General features: G+C 39.7%; 2 protein-coding genes across 2 annotated transcripts in view; one reads left to right on the top strand and one right to left on the bottom strand.

Annotated features, from left to right (window-relative positions):
* LOC110950032 (gamma-aminobutyric acid receptor subunit alpha-5-like) overlaps positions 1 to 16,215 on the top strand; it is a 34,141-nt gene that overhangs the window by 5,435 nt on the left and 12,491 nt on the right. The window contains exons 6-7 of the mRNA XM_022192414.2: positions 6,295 to 6,377; positions 13,246 to 13,389. Coding sequence (XP_022048106.1) covers positions 6,295 to 6,377; positions 13,246 to 13,389 — 227 coding nt within the window. The remainder of the gene's footprint in view (positions 1 to 6,294; positions 6,378 to 13,245; positions 13,390 to 16,215) is intronic.
* Positions 1 to 16,215, bottom strand: part of LOC110950031 (gamma-aminobutyric acid receptor subunit beta-3-like) — an 88,962-nt gene that overhangs the window by 69,984 nt on the left and 2,763 nt on the right. The window lies entirely within an intron of this gene.

The raw sequence follows: 16,215 nt of genomic DNA, 5'->3' as shown, positions 1-16,215 counted from the left end.
TTTGTGCTTCGGCATTTATCGGAGGGCGGTGAAGAAAAGGCTTTTAAGAATACAGAAAAATGAGGAGAAGAGGCAGCTGAGTCAATGTGGAACAATACAGCTTTGAGTAAACAGAGAAATTGTCAGATTGTGACTCAGACTGCAGGAGAACAGTGACACCCAGTGGCCATCAGAGACATTTCATTAATCAGGGAAAAGTCCATATTAATGTAAGAGTGAGGGAGATACCCCACATAAGTTTTTTCTTTCAAGTCTTGAGTTCCTTCTGTTTATTTTTTTGTTGTTTATTTGTTTTTTAAATTAATATTAGCAAATTATTTCACATAAAAAAAGAATGAAGTGTCTCTTTAAAAAAAAAAAAAGCTACAGAGGGAGATCATTTATTATGAAAAGCAACCTCATTGTGAACTATAGCTTTTGGCAGCAACTTAGTGGTAAATTAAAGCCAAAAAACAAAAGAAATAGGCCAACAAAAACTCCAGATGGTGATCACTTTAAACTAAACCACCATGTTTTACACACACAAGTATAGCACATTATTACACAGAATTACTTTAAAAAAAAAGCAAAATATAAAATGAGTCGTTCCAGTACTCCTCTGATTGTGAAATTATTGTACAGTTAGTATATCTGAAGTGTAACCACCAGGTTTCCAAGTGACCTTTTGACCAGAGAATTAGAATAATTCTGTCCTTATCCTCAGGAGTTACAGTAGCTGTAGGACTTAAGAGTGACTGCATCACGGATGAGAGCACTATCTGATAGCAGTGCCACCCGCAGGGAGAATAATACTGGATGGAGGGCAGATTATCCATATGCAAGCACCCTGACATATATACATATCCAAACAAGGGCGTATTTATAGGCACCTCTTGTCACATGCATCAGACATGAACACAAAAATCACACACACGTTGTGGGTGTCAAGCATGTTTCCAGCAATAATCAGTCATAGTGACACTAACCTTTGACCTGGAGGCTTAACCAGTGGGGGATTGTGTGTGTGTGTGTGTGTGCGTGTGTGCGTGTGTGTGCGTGCGTGTGTGTGTGCATGCGTGCGTGCGTGCGTGCGTGTGTGCATGTGTGCATGTGTGCGTGCGTGCGTGCGTGCGTGCGTGCGTGCGTGCGTGCATGTGTTCATTTCCATCTGAGTAATCTCATGGAAATCTATGCGTACATGTACTAATGTATGTCAGAATGAAAAAAACACATATAGTGTTCATTTGTGTGTGTGTGAGTGAGAGAGTGAGAAAGAACGAGAGAGAGGCAGTGCTTCCACAATCTAAAAATGGCATCAGATTCCCTGCCACAGTAGAAATGAAGCAGCAGTAGGTTGCCTTTAATCGTTTGATTGTTACAGTACTGTGCTTGTCATTACCAGCAGAGCTTAACCACAGGCAGCAGCACTGATGTTGTTTCTTGCACACACACACGCACACACGTACACAGTCTATCTGGGTACTTTTAGGTTACAGCTAACATCAGTGGTCTTCTCTTTGTCCACTTGCGCTATACATTTGTATAGTTTACTGTCATGAAAATAAGGCAAATATGTACACTCGAGATGATTTTTTTTGTTTGTTTCTTTTTAGCCTTCTTCGCAATGATGCTGTTAGATTTAACTCTGTTTGGGGGTATTTTTTGCCTTTATTTCATAGTAGAGGAGAAGAAAGGAATTGTGGGGATCGACATGCAGAAAATGGCCTCTAGCTGTGAATCGAACCAGACACTCGCTGCTCTTCTGACCTTTTTAAAAGCCAGCATGTAAATAAGGAGTAACCTTTACATATATACACAAACACAGTGAAATCCCTTAACACTTAACACATAATAGAATTCCAAATAGCCTCATTTAGTGCTGCTTCGGAAACATTTCACAATTTGAACATCCTGCTTAGAAGAAATTCTGATAAAATTGGGTTGATTGTAAAGGGTTAGGGTTGACACTATTTTCAGCATGTTAGCTCTGTACACCACCACAGTGAATCTGGAATGAAACAATCAAGATGTGCTTTAAGTGTAGAATTTCAGCTTTAATTTGAAGGTATTTACATCCAAATCAGATGAGCGGTGTAGGAATTACAGCACATTTTCTATGTGTCTTTCACCTTTTTAAGGGACCAAAAGTAATTGGAAAATTACTGTCACTACCAGTTAAGCAAGCCATCATTTGGCTGAAAAATCAAAACAAAGCCATCAGAGAGAAAGAAAAAACATTAGGTGTGGCCAAATCAACTGTTTGGTACATTTTTAAAAAGAAAGGATGCACTGGTGAGTTCAACAATGCCAAAAGACTCAGAAGATCACGGAAATGACAAAAGCAACCGAAGAGTTTTTTGAAGGCAAAGAAGTGGAATGTTCTGCATTGGTCAAGTCAGTTGCCTGACCTGTATCCCAGTGAGCATGCATATTTCTTGCTGAAGACAAAACTGAGGGGAAAATGCGCCAAAAACAAGCAGGAAGTGAGGACAGCAGCAGTGAAGGCCTGGCAGGGCATCACTGGGGACGAAGCCCAGTGTCTGGTGATGTCTGTTAGCTCCAGACTTCAGGCTGTCACTGACTGCAAAGGATTTGCAACCAAATATTCAAAGTGACATTTGATTTATGGTTATGTTAAGTTTGTCCAATTACTTTTGGTCCATTAAAGGGTGGAGGGGACATATAAAATGTGTAATTCCTCCACTGTTCACCTGATTTGGATGTAAATACCTTCAAATTAAAGCTGCACTTGAAGCATATCTTGATTGTTGTGGTTGTGCTCAGAGCCGACATGCTGAAAATGGTGTCAATGTCCAAATGTTTATGGACATGAAAGTATGTGTATGAGCAGTTAAAGAGGATTGTGAGTCTCCAGCAATCCAAAGAACACTGACAAAAAATGAACAAAAAGCTGATTATATGAAAGTGTTATGTACGAAATTCACAACCACTGGGTATCTGCAGAGCACCAACATCTCAGACTAAAACAAACAGTAATGTCAGCTATGCTTCACCTTTCCATTTACTTTCAATTACAACCAGAAAGGTTGTGAAAATAAGTGCAACAAAATCACAGACGTTAGCCCCGCTATCACTGTAAAATACACTGAATGGCTGTAATGAATTAGCATAAACTAAGAGTAGCGTTATCTTCAGCTGACGTGTCTCTCTTTTGCTCTGCTCCAGTTTGGTGTGTCTGTGTCTGTTTCACCATAAGTCCACTGTTCAGGTAAAACAGAAAACATGGAGTGGAGCAGAGCATGAAGTGGAGTGAAGGAAAAGCAGAAGTAAATCGCAAAATAGCAGCAAAAAGAGGCTCATGCGGAGCTGAAAATAAAACTCTTAACCTAAATTTGGCAAATAACAAAAATAAAATACTTGTTTTTAAATTATTTGGCTATTAGGGGCATCACTGAATTTTCCTCACTTTTGATTTTGCAGTCCGCATCCGTTATGTAAATAAATCCTGGGAGGGCTTACAGTTTCAAAGGGAGGGACTTACGTGCATCTAAAACATAGAACAAAGAAGCTCAGATTAAGTTCGACGTCATTCTCTGCTTTAGGACACAATTACTTTACCATACCTTTATACATACAATGGTCATTTGCTGCTATATTCATTTTCAAAATCTTGTATACGGAACATTTGAAGAAAAAAATCCTTATTGCTTAATATAACTGTAGCTTATATCGGCTTCACATGATTTACAGTGATGTACAAGAAAGATTTATTTTAGCCTATACAGGCAAAAAAATGACCTGACATAAAGGCGGTGGGTTCATGCACACGGTCAACAGAAAACTCACTGAGGTGGACGTATTTTATAGCACACTATTTGGCATCTATTGGCCGGCTATTCATATCTCCATGTACCCTCGATGTTCTAGAGATGTTCATGTACAAACAGCACATGAACACACCCAGGAAACAGAAGCACATACATACTGTCATATAAGTGCACATTACAGTCATTACAGTCTCTCTTTCATACATGCATTTCTACACCGTGTATGGGTGTCAATGAAAGCTCATCCCTTTTTTCCCCTAAATGCAACTGCGGCGCCGCCTCATTTGAAAACCATTACTCAGAGGAGAAGCAGCTGGTTTTATGGAGCAAATTTCTATGCATTTGTTTCCATGGATAATTCATAAAATGCCACTTTTCACAACACACCGCAAGCTTAATGTATACAGGCTTGATGGCAGCCATAATAGCCGGATACCAGATAGGCTGCAACATATGCAGCTTCATCAGCTGGTGGAAACCGCTATATTACTCACTCAGTGAGTGCCTTGCACACCATTATCATTGGGTACAGCTGAGTTCTCATTCATGCTCCCACTGTTGCCTGTAGACTTATAGCTTCCATTTGAAAATGTCACCTTATTTTTTTATCAATTTTCGCACTTCTAACACTTCTTCTTTTTGTTATTTTTCACACATTAGATACATTATATAACCCCATGAAACCAACTGTATATAATACAAAGTGGGAGATTGAAAAAAAAAAGTGTTCTAGTGTGAAAAGTCAGATGCAGCATGGTGGGTCAGTGGATAATACAGCATGAAGCACCTCGACTCAGACTGTTTTGTCATGTTGTCCAAGTTCTCAACTTTTCTGCAAGGTCAGACGTATTAGAAACTTTAGATTTCCCACCGGTGTGAAGGCCTGTTCGCTGGTGTGTTTCTGGGGTTTTAGCACTGTGATGTATGGCTTTCCGCTCTGTCCATACCAGCTATAGGCTGACAGAATTGCAGGACTAAATCTAATCTGCTAGTTTGCTCTAATATTTAAATTATACCTGCAATGAGATGCACAGATTTTGACTTTAAAGGGATTATTTTAGGTTTCTGTTCTCTTCACAACCATCCCTGCTAATGGGGCAAGGCAACGGGAATAATTAGAACATGGTATAATAGCCGACAGCCATGTTCTCATTTATTTATCCCAAAGACACTCTTGCCTCTCCTTCACAGAAAATCCTTGAGCTGTTTCGACACAGTAAGGCAATTGGATAATACTGCGCTGATGTGGAAAGCAAGCTGAGCCCCAAAACAGTCGTCTCTGTAGGGACGAGAAATGGCCTCTTATCCCACTTTGTTATGCTTCACGCACCTTTATGATAATTGGGAAACCTCCTGCAGTAGATATGTACAGTACACACAGGAGGTACTGGAGCATAAAAGCATGTCTCAAGTGGATTGGACGACATCCCCGGCGACACATTTGTCATTAAGATTACAGTACAGTTCAGTAAAGGAGGAAACATCGGCTAATCTGTAACTAATGTTGAGGGATGCCTGAATAGTTCAAGCAGAAAACAAAACCAAGCAAACCTTTGATATCATGAGAATGTACTTTTTGTGCTCTGGTATCAACACTGCTTAATTTTCCTTCATCCAGCCCATTAACTTCAGTGAATCTACATCATAATATCACTGTATTACTATTTATCATCATGCAAACAGCAAAAATACCCGGAGGGATTTGATTCAATCTAGGGCAGATAGTGAGAAAAAAAGAGCAATTATGATGTGTGTGCGGTTGATTTGTATGCTTGATTTTGTTCATCTATGTGGTAGCGTCATGGCAGCAAAAATGATAATGCCTCGCTTTGAACAACAAACAGCAAACAAGATTTATCAAGCTATTATTGTGTTTTGTGAGTGAATTAAACATGTCCACATAAAGTCCTTAGCAATTCAGACTCTGTCTACTATAAGACAGAGTGTTAGATATGCTTAATATGACATGAAAAATAGCTTGCATGAGAGAGTGTTAAAGTTCATTATCAAAATGATTTATGGTGACTGAATGTACCGCACAGAAACTTTCTGGCCACCAGGTGGTAGTGTTGTCACTTCAGTACTGATAGAGTGAAGTACAGCGCTTGTGAGTAACCCTGCATGAAACTAAAGCATTATTTCCTAGTTACAAGAGGAAAAATGTCATGAATCATCTGGCAAATTTACCTACTGATGCTGGCACTAATTAAAATGTACATCAAATCATTTCCCCTCCTAAATATCTCTGTCCTTTATAAGCTGACGTCTTAAAGGTGAATATAAGGATGGTAAAACGACCACCTTCCTTGTAATTGTGCTTTTCACCCTGTAATTACTGTGATTTAGCACTTGTAGTTGTTCCTGTAGTTGTACGGCGCACTGTTCAAGCTCACTAGAGCGGCAGAGATTCAAATTAAGACACTAAGTAACTAATTTCGATGCTGCTCATCGATGTCACAATGTGTTAAATAATACATGCATGCTACACGGTTAATAAACACACTGTTCTGCATGTGTTTCGCCTTAGACTGACCATATCAGCAGAGTGCCCCATGCAGCTGGAGGATTTCCCCATGGACGCACACGCCTGCCCTCTCAAGTTTGGCAGCTGTGAGTAAATTCCCTGTCCACTTCTATATTCATATATTTGCCTCGACTACAACAGTATATACTAATCCCAGCTGTTATTCTGTATTAAGCTATATTGGTGTGCTTTAATCCAAACTTTTTATCTAAATTCAGAGAACAATAAGATATTATTTTGGGTAATTAATGCATCACTACTTTGGAAGGGAGTCAGTTGAAAAGTCATTATCAAGATTGCTGAGTTGGCTTTCATATTTAAAGCAAGACTGTACGTTTTACTGAACAGCAGCAACTACAGCTACAGCAAGAAGTATTGTAAAATGGACATGCAACAACTGTATTCACATTTAGCTAAAAAGGTTAACAGCAGCAAGCAGGGAAGAATCATATAGTCAGCAAAGTGACACAGCAATATGCAGTGCCTTTAAAAAGTTTTCACCTAATTGCAAGTTTTCCCCTTTTATTACTTTTCAATATATATATTTACACACACATATATTGCTAATATAATTTGACCTTTAGGAAAATAATTTACAAAAGTGTCCAAGTGAAAACAAATTTGTATTGCAGAAGTTATGATTGATTATCATTGCATAAATATTCACCCCCTTCACGTCAATATTTATTACATAGATCTTTGGCTGTATTTACAGCATTGAGCCTATGTGTCCACTACAGGTCTTAATCAGAGTTGCACATCTGGACACTCCAATTTTATCCCATTTTTCTGTGCAAAATGGCTCAACCTCTGTCAAGTTGCACAGGAATCAGGGGTGACAGGAGTCTTTTCAGGTCCAGCCACAAATTCTCAATTGGATTGAGGTCTGGGCTCTGACTTTTAAGCATTCCAAAACATTCGGCTTTTTGTCTTTAAACATTTCTGCAGGGCTTTGGCTCTATATTTTGGACCATTGTCTTGCTAGAGAACAACATTTCAAATCTCAAAGTCACAGCTCTCTGGCAGACTGCCACTGAGAAGCATCCTCACATCATAATGCTGCCACCACCGTGCTGCACAGTGGGGATGATGTGTTTGTGATGATGAGCAGTGGTTGCCAAACACAGTGTCTAGACTGATGGCCAAAAAGCTACATTTTGCCTTCATTAGACCAAAGAACCTTCTTCCAGTTGATTTAAGAATATTTTATATGCCATCTGGCAAACTCTATGTGGGATTTAAAATCAGTGGCTTTCTCCTTCCCACTCGCCTGTAAAGCTTTGACTACTGAAGAACCCAGGTTACAGCAGTTCAGGTGTTGAAGCTTGTAATTTCTTCAGAGGATTCATAGATGGTTTTTAAGGCATTTGTTGCACATTAAAGAAAGTTTTGACAATGTCCTGCTACAGGTAGATTTACTTGCGTGTCATATTGCTTCCATTGATGGAATTAACTGGAATCCCAAGGATATTCAGTGATGTGGAAATTTTCTTGTATTCTTTCTCTGACATATGTGTTTAATAACCTTTTCACTAAGTTGCTTAGAGTTTTCTTTTGCCTTTATGGTGTAGATAGAACAAGAAGTACAGATTCATCAGTAACTGGACCCTCTAGATTCTGGTGTCTTTATACTGGAAGCACTTGAGCCACATTCACTGCAGAGATACTAACACTAGTTTTACATTTTGCATTTTTAATCAATTGACATTACTTTTGTGTAAATTCCGATCAAAAAAAGTTACATTGACCATGGTTTGGTGTTGAAAAGTGGGAAATCGCCCAAGGTGAGTGAATGCTTTTTATTGAAACTGTATATAACCACTATGAGCTCAGCATTTACAGTACATTCTCATTGGAAAGGTTCATGAACAGACTTTGTTTAAATAATTGGCATATTTTACAGTATCGGTTGAAGTGACGTTATTCAAACTTGTTGCAAATCGTATCATGTAATACCACCAGTATGAGCAACTTCCTTAATGAATATTTATGGTCCTTCCTCACAATAACTACTAAAAACCTGAGAAGAGATTACAGCAGGTTCTCCCACGCATAATTAGGCTAATGATCGGAAGGGCTTCCCCCGATGCCTCCGTCACGTAGCTGGCCTGGGTGTCCTACCAATGACGACATGTTTAGAAACTTGAGTGACCCAGGGGATATTTAAAGACAGAGCTGGCCAAATGCCACACCTAGGGAGTCTGTCGGGCTAACAGGATGAGCCTCTTATCCTCAGATTTTAGCGAGACAGGGTCCGCACACACTCACTCTGTAAGAGAATCGCATTTGACTGCAATCCAATTACAGTGTAAGGAGCTGCTGGGCCTTCCCACTCTAACCTAATCACTGGGCTGTTATGCCCTGCATGTGAAAGGTGAAAGAATGTAACAGGAGTGATGTGTTGATGGAAACACTAAATGACAGCTATTATTGAGGAAAGTGTAGAAGATTGTCTGTGGCCGCTGTGTTTGACTTGATCACCTCCCAGAGATCTCCACAATCATCACTACAACATGAAGCTGGATTGCATTTCCACTGCAAAAAGAAATCAAAAAGAATCCAACCTCCTCGTCTGGAGCAACCATGCAGATACGTTATTTTAGTCTAGCAATCTGTGACAAAACCAGACAGCATTTTGACTGTGGCCACTGTTTATTATTGTCGTCAGAGGGGATGAAAGGAGACGACGCCCTGTGTAAGGAAAAATCTGCAAATTTAATCCCCCATGCAAAAAAAAGAGAAGCACTAAATCTGTCCACACATTTTCAGAATGTCATGATAGAGTTCAGTAACTACAAGCAGTGAAGACACATTACTTTATTTATGATCTCCCTTCCTTTGTTTCTCTCTCCAATATAATACGTGAATTTAGACTTTAATAGAACTGAGATGGCAGTTCTGTTAGCCGAACACTGGTTGCCTCACCAGGATAGGTTTTACTACATACAAGTTTTGCAGAATAAGAAACTGAGGGAATATGATTCATACCCATCTCTCAGAAATCCCTGTATCCACTCCTCTGTGACAGAGTGCTGATTTATTGTGCAATTAAAGCATGAAGGTCTGCCCCAGGTAAAGGGCAACTAATCTCGTCTTCTGGTTTGCTAATTTAGCTGCTGGCCTCCAGCCCTACATTTCTCAAATGTACACTGAAATCATACACTAAGGAGATTAGTACTACTGTACATGATAATCAGTGAGTCAAATCTAATGTGAAAATAGTTACTGCACACATGCAACATCTGTAATATTGTAAGACTTCAAAACAATGTGCAGCCAACCACTAACAAATCTGCAGAGGCACAACAGTAAAAGTTAGAATTGTTGGTGCACCAGCCACAAAAACAAAAACTCTGCAAACTGTGTAATGAACTGTGTGAAAAAGCCCTGACAGACCCAGCAGTCACATAACATCTGCATCAGTAAAAGGCCACAGGTTGCAAGCAGCTCACAGAGACAGAAGAACAGTTGCCAAAGAAAACTACTTCCGTGGAAATTGCCATATGATTACCATAATTGACGGCTCTGTGACAAGAAAAGACTAGTCATTTGGAACTTTGCGAAGCTGGTGTTTATGGCGAGGCGGCTGTTTAGAAATTGCTTGTTCCCTGAATAAGTGCATACAGATGCAGATGATGGTGTGAGGTGCACAAAACCTGGCAGGAGAGAAACAATCAAGCATCAGTCCAATGAGTCATCTTTCAGCCTATCTTGCCTTGAGCCCACAGTAATCCTGCTGAACATACGTAGCACTGAATTGTTTTGTGATTGTTCTCATTCCTGCAGCGTTTTAAATTTTGAAGTACGAATGTTTAAATAACTTATTTGATCCCAGTAACCAACACGAACATCAATGAACCTCCAGAATAAAGACGTTTCCTCTTTAATGACAGTCTAACAAATATAACGGATGTACTGATTTGTCTCTGACTTGTGAACGACCGTCTCAAGAAACAATAAATTTTATCATCAAAATTCTTCATAATTTTTGAAACAGTGGCTACTTCATTTCAGACAGACATAGACAAAAGCTTCTAATCATTTCTAGTTGGTAAGTGACAACTTTAAAGGCACAGACAATTGTTGCTAGCTGATAGCTAGCTTGGCAGCTTAGCTAACATAGCCCCATGAGTTGTTTGGAAACAGTGTCTGATTTACTTCTTCATGTTTCAACAATAAAAATAGATTTTTAGCATTGCCCTGGTGGCTCCATGCAGGATGTATCATCAAGACAGAGCTGCTAATATCAGCCTAAACCCTGATAGTATAAACCCTATGCCTTCTGCCTCAAGCTTCCATGCACTGGTTGCTTGATAAATACAAAATTGATGTTAAAGTTCTTTTATTCTGTTATGAAGAAAAGGGTAAATGTTTCTGAATCGGGGCTCGTGCGTACCAGAGATTGTGCCTTAGCAGTGGCAGCTCCAAAGCTTTTGAATAGCGTTCCTCCTTCAATCTAATGTTCCTCCTTCACTGACAGGAAGGGTTCAAATATTTTAGCATTCTATTTTTGTTTATTTTTAGAAACTGATCTAACAAGTAATAATCCTGTTCATCTTGTATTTGGAGTATTAATTGATTTTACACTGAGACTGACTCTTGAAACTGGACATGACGAGGGTGGGGTTGATCTCTGAGGTAGTGACTTGTCAATCACAAGGTAGCCCTACCCTAAAACAAGCCCTGCTTTGTCATGCAATGTCTTGTAAAGTGGATGATAATTTATAAAATAAATATCATGCTGCATTGAAGTAGACTTGATACTAGTGACTGAGACCATGAACTCATTCAGGATATGTTTACTGAGGTAGCAGATCAATGAGAAGTCGTGTTATTTTCTCATGAACTTAAAAACAGACTTATCTCCAAAGGAGTCGCCCGCTGCTGGCTGTTAGAAAGAATGCAGGTTCACTTCCACATTAGCTTCACTGGTCAGATATGGAGTATATGTCCGTCTTTTAATATAGTTTATGGAAAAGGAAGCTACTACAGAAAAGATGCACTGGTTGGAGTGTTGGCGTTGGAACCTCGCTCTTTAATGTGCTAACTGACCTTAGACTACTCAATTACAAGGGAGTAAGCTTGTTAGCCTGACATGCTGGCATTCGTGACTTGTTTAATTCAGGTAATTAATTGATTTTGTCATATGTGACAGTTCAGTCTCTCCATGTAGAGAAAACCAGAGTTGACCCCTGTGGTACTGTTGGCATGTGCAACACACTGGATATTAATTTGTGTCAAACTTGTTTTTTGTGAAATCTTCTGCATTTACTTCCTTTAATACTTCACAGAGCTGTAGCCAGAGTGTGCTAAGCTATAGTAAGTGATGAGTTTGGCTGTCGCTCCCATTGCCTCACACACAAGGCAGGAGCAGCAAAGCATTAAGCGTGAAGTGTTGGAAAGTTGGCACTGGTGCACTGCCTCGCCTGCCAAAGTCTTTAGCTCCTTCGTCTGCATAATGAAATTCACCAATAATCCCTTATTGCAATCTTACTACTCTACAATTAAGGTCCTGAACTTTGGCCTGACAGTGCCTAAATTTAAACACTACATAGTGTATACGAGGATCCAGCTGCCAAGTGAGCACCCAGAATGGAAATATTGAGGTCAAGATGCTATCTGCTAGCTAGAAATAAACAATGCCAGCCCTGTTATACAAGAACAAGTCAAGCTTTAAGTAGTGTTTGTCCCAGTCAGCAAAATTACTTGCAAATGCTTTAATGCAATTTCAGCTTGTCTCGTATTGTATTCATAGATTTTAATATGCATAATTGTCTATTTCACGCCTCCAGAAATCACCAGATGAGGAAACAACACTTGGCTGCACAAATCTTTATTGCGCACGTACTCTTAAAAGTTTGTCATTCCAAAAAAAAGTTCTCACTACTTTCTATCCCCAGTATTAAATCTGTTGCCTTTAGAGAGTATCCAAAATAAAAAATAAATGCTGAATGAAATTGAGCAGCTACTGTAAGTGGGCTGACGCAGCTCATTATATTTCTTCTCAGCACATAATTTATTTTACCAATTCCCCCCTGAGCTTGTCTGTTTTTCAAATATGGCTTTACAATATCAATCAGTAGTTTTCCAGATCTTGCAACGTAATTTGACATTGTCACAAACAGTGTTTTTTAAGTGGCAGTTTTTGCCATGTTCTCATCCTTCTTTTTATTCCCTGGGCCTGTTCTTGGAAACAGGTGGCAATATGTACAATCAGGAGTAAATTGCATCAATAATCCTCTTTTCCAATAAATAGTGCAGCTGAATTGAATCCAGAGATGACAAACACGCAATCGGAGATCTAAAACAAATTCAGAGATGAATCCGTCACCCTCGTGCCAGTTACAATTTTTGTCTTTCAATATTTTTGCACTCACAAGAGAGCGGATGATAGATCAATGTCCAGTGTCTGTGCAATAGTCGGCATGAATAAATGAAGCAGCAGGCGAGGCTTCAGAGTTTGCTTGGTGTTTTTTATCACAAGTGTGATGCAACGCATTTTGGTTAATCTGACTCAGTCTGGTTGCTGCTGACAGGGGAGCTCACCTCTGACCTAGAGGTGTGGTTTAAACAAAAATGCACTCAAATATCCACCCACTCCCCCTCCACACACACACACACACACACACACACACACACACGCACGCACGCACACGCACACGCACACGCACACACACACATTCAGGCCTGCAAGCAAAATTCTGTTTTTGGCCTTAAGCCTGCAGTCTAATCAAAATGTGCTACAAAGACTCGCATCAGCACTCAGTCAGATACAAGCAGACAGGCAACTGCACATAATATGAGTGATGGCAGGGCTGCGACTTCCGCTGATGTGTTAATCAACTGTGGCAAAAACAAAAGCACGTTTTGGAACATTTTACTGACATTTTGAACATCTGTGTATTAAAATATAAAATTCAAAGTCTGATTAATCTGTCTTTTTCTGTTTCTCAGATGCCTATCCGGTGTCAGAGGTGGTCTACACTTGGACTCAGGGAGCTGCTAAGTCCGTGGTGGTGGCAGAGGACGGCTCCAGGCTAAACCAGTACCATCTTATTGGACAAACTGCTGGCACAGAGGACATACACACAAGCAGAGGTGCGTGCATTTGCGTTTTACCTATTTTAATAACGGCATTGTAATAGAAATGTCATACTTGTTGTGCTACTAGCAGTAAAATACGCAGAAATTTGGTGCTGGAATTAAAGCAGCAGAAGCAGTACAACCTAATCCCAAAGGACGCAATCTGTCGATGAATGCAAAAGCAATGATGCAAGAAAAATAAAGAAAAGGTAACATGTTGCAGTGAAAGAATCTCAGCCTGAGCAGACAGCTATTGTTTAACAAGAAGTGTAGCATACACAGTAGAGTAGAATGAGACAGAATTACTAAGATTATAGCATGTAAAATGCTAAAAAGGTACATAGTGTGAAAGCAAGTTTTTGGTAGTGTAATCAGGAATATCAGTGTATGGATAACTGCAATGTATAGTTACATTTGAGGAAGGGAACAAGTTGTGGACAGAATGCCCGCAACAACAGCCGTTATTATTGATGGAAACGTTGAATATTTGTCTAATTCTAATCCAAATTTCAAACACACCCTCAACTCAACACCAATTAAAACTCTGTGTGGCTGATTTGTTTGTTTGAAGCAAATACTTTCAAATTACTATTATAATTAACTGCTGCCTTTCACATATATCAGTTGCTACACTGAGTAGCAGTAGTGAGTGCTTTCTTTAAGCATCCAGCAGGGGGCGACTCATCTGGAGTCAGGTTGTATAGAGGTCTGTGGTTTTATTTTCCAAAGTAAACTATTTCCTAATAAGTATAAGGTCTCAGAATTTAGATTCAAGACTTTCTGACTGCGTTTTGCAAATTGTGGTCCCATTCAGAGGAAGTTATACGATACACAGAGCTTATTTTAAGGCATGGCTATCTTGTTATTGACCGATTGCTACGGGTCCTCAGGTTCTCCAGTGAGCTTTCAAGGCCAAATTACAAACTCAAAGCTTCAAAACAGTCATCAGCTACCCTATAGATAATGCCACAGTCGCAATGTCAGTCTTTTATATATCGGCATACAACTCAACTGACAACTTCACTTACATTTGCATACAAGAATTTACACTTGTAAAGATCATGAGCAAATGTTTGCGTACACCTGTAAAGAGCGTACGCAGTTTGATGACATCAGAAAGATATAAAGTAATGCCTTGCCATTTAAGCTTCTTTTGTTTATATATATACAAAAAGAAACACAATGATATAGCATGATGTAAAATTAACATTTAATTTAAAGTAAATATATTTCTAAAGCACTGGGATTACATCATTTCATTTCATCCCCGAGCCATCTCAATAACATCCCCAACAACATTTTCTATCAAATTCTTCCCAGCAAGCAAAGTTTTTACAAGGTAAAGATGGAACCGTGGGAGTTTCTTGTTAACTGAAAAAAGGCTGACTCAGCTGCTGCTCAACCGGGCCCTATCTGTCATTTAAAAATCTTTTATGACCAATCAATTTATAATTAACTGAAGAAAGAATCAGCAGGAAGACCCAGACTCTGCCAAAAGGATAAAACCTACACTGTGCAATTTCACCGTCATTTTACTCTTTTTCTTCACTTTTCTTGTGCACCTTTTTTTTATTAGTGAAATCAGACTGGATGTGGGTGCATGTAAAGTGTAATACCAAATAACGTGATGTAACTAATTCTAGATTAGAAAAGATAAATGCTGCGATGAGAGATGGGCGTGGAAGGCGGAGAGTAAATGTGGGAAACATTATCAGGAGATCAGAGTCAATGAGTGGAGGCTCGTGGAGGAGAGTAGCCTATCCCTCACACAACCAGCTGTCTACAGGGCCGGACAGCCCTGTCAAACAACACTTATCCCCGCATGAGCCCATGCGCACGCGCACACACAGACACACACATCATAGAGCTGCAGAGAGACCTGAGACCTCGGGTTAATCCTCCATTCCAACCACCCATCAGCTTTTGCATAAGAAGATGACATCACAGATCAGCGAGGGATTGGTTGGGTGGCTGTCGCTGAGTGTATCTGTGTGTTTGCGGGCACTTGCACATTTATCTTAGCACTAAATGTCCTCACAATTACAAACATACACAGTGAGGTCATTTGTAAGGTAAGCACATCGATGTGTACTTATTTCTGGGATGCGGGTTCGGTGTAGGGATTGTATCACGGTGAAACAGTAGATCATACAGATTTAAATGGGCATGATGGTAAACTCAGTTCTTAGGTTTCACATAGAGGAAGGAGTTTGATTTGAAATTAAGTTCGGTCCCCACAAAGCTAGAGCAAGAAATGTGTTTGTGTCTGCATGTTGCGATTGGACAGCCTCATCTGACACGTGGGGGTTGGGGGGGCTGAAAGGCATCTGCTTAATACTCTTATGTAAAACGGATCTGTAATACACGTCCCTCTAGTTTCTAGTAGAATCATTATTAAAAGTGTGGATTTCCCCTGTTTTTTTTTTTCCTTTTTTGTGTACCACAGTTGAATCCCTGTGTTTACTGGCTGACTCAGTAGTTCAGCCGAGTGACTGCATGGCTGCCCTGCTGGAGGGCTGATTGTGTGATTGATTGGTTTGTCACGTTGACTGCTGATCAAAGAATGACTAAATGTTTAATAGCTGGGTGACAAATGTTTTCTTCCCTGGTGACGGTGAATAAAATGAACGGTGAGGCAATCAAACTGGAGATACCAAATGTCTATCTGATTATTTGCACGTGCAACACATCTATCATCCAAAAAGTCACAAGTGAAAGGGAAAGTCAAAAGAAGCCCTAAAACTATTTAATAATAAAGACTTGTTTGGTTAGTTGAAGAGTATGACCCAGCGACAGTGATAAAATGTAAAATATTAAACAAAAATGTGGTCTTTGTTAATC

Source organism: Acanthochromis polyacanthus, chromosome 22 (genome assembly GCF_021347895.1).
Source record: "Acanthochromis polyacanthus isolate Apoly-LR-REF ecotype Palm Island chromosome 22, KAUST_Apoly_ChrSc, whole genome shotgun sequence".
NCBI lineage: Eukaryota > Metazoa > Chordata > Actinopteri > Pomacentridae > Acanthochromis > Acanthochromis polyacanthus.
This window is presented reverse-complemented; position numbering and strand designations above follow the sequence as displayed.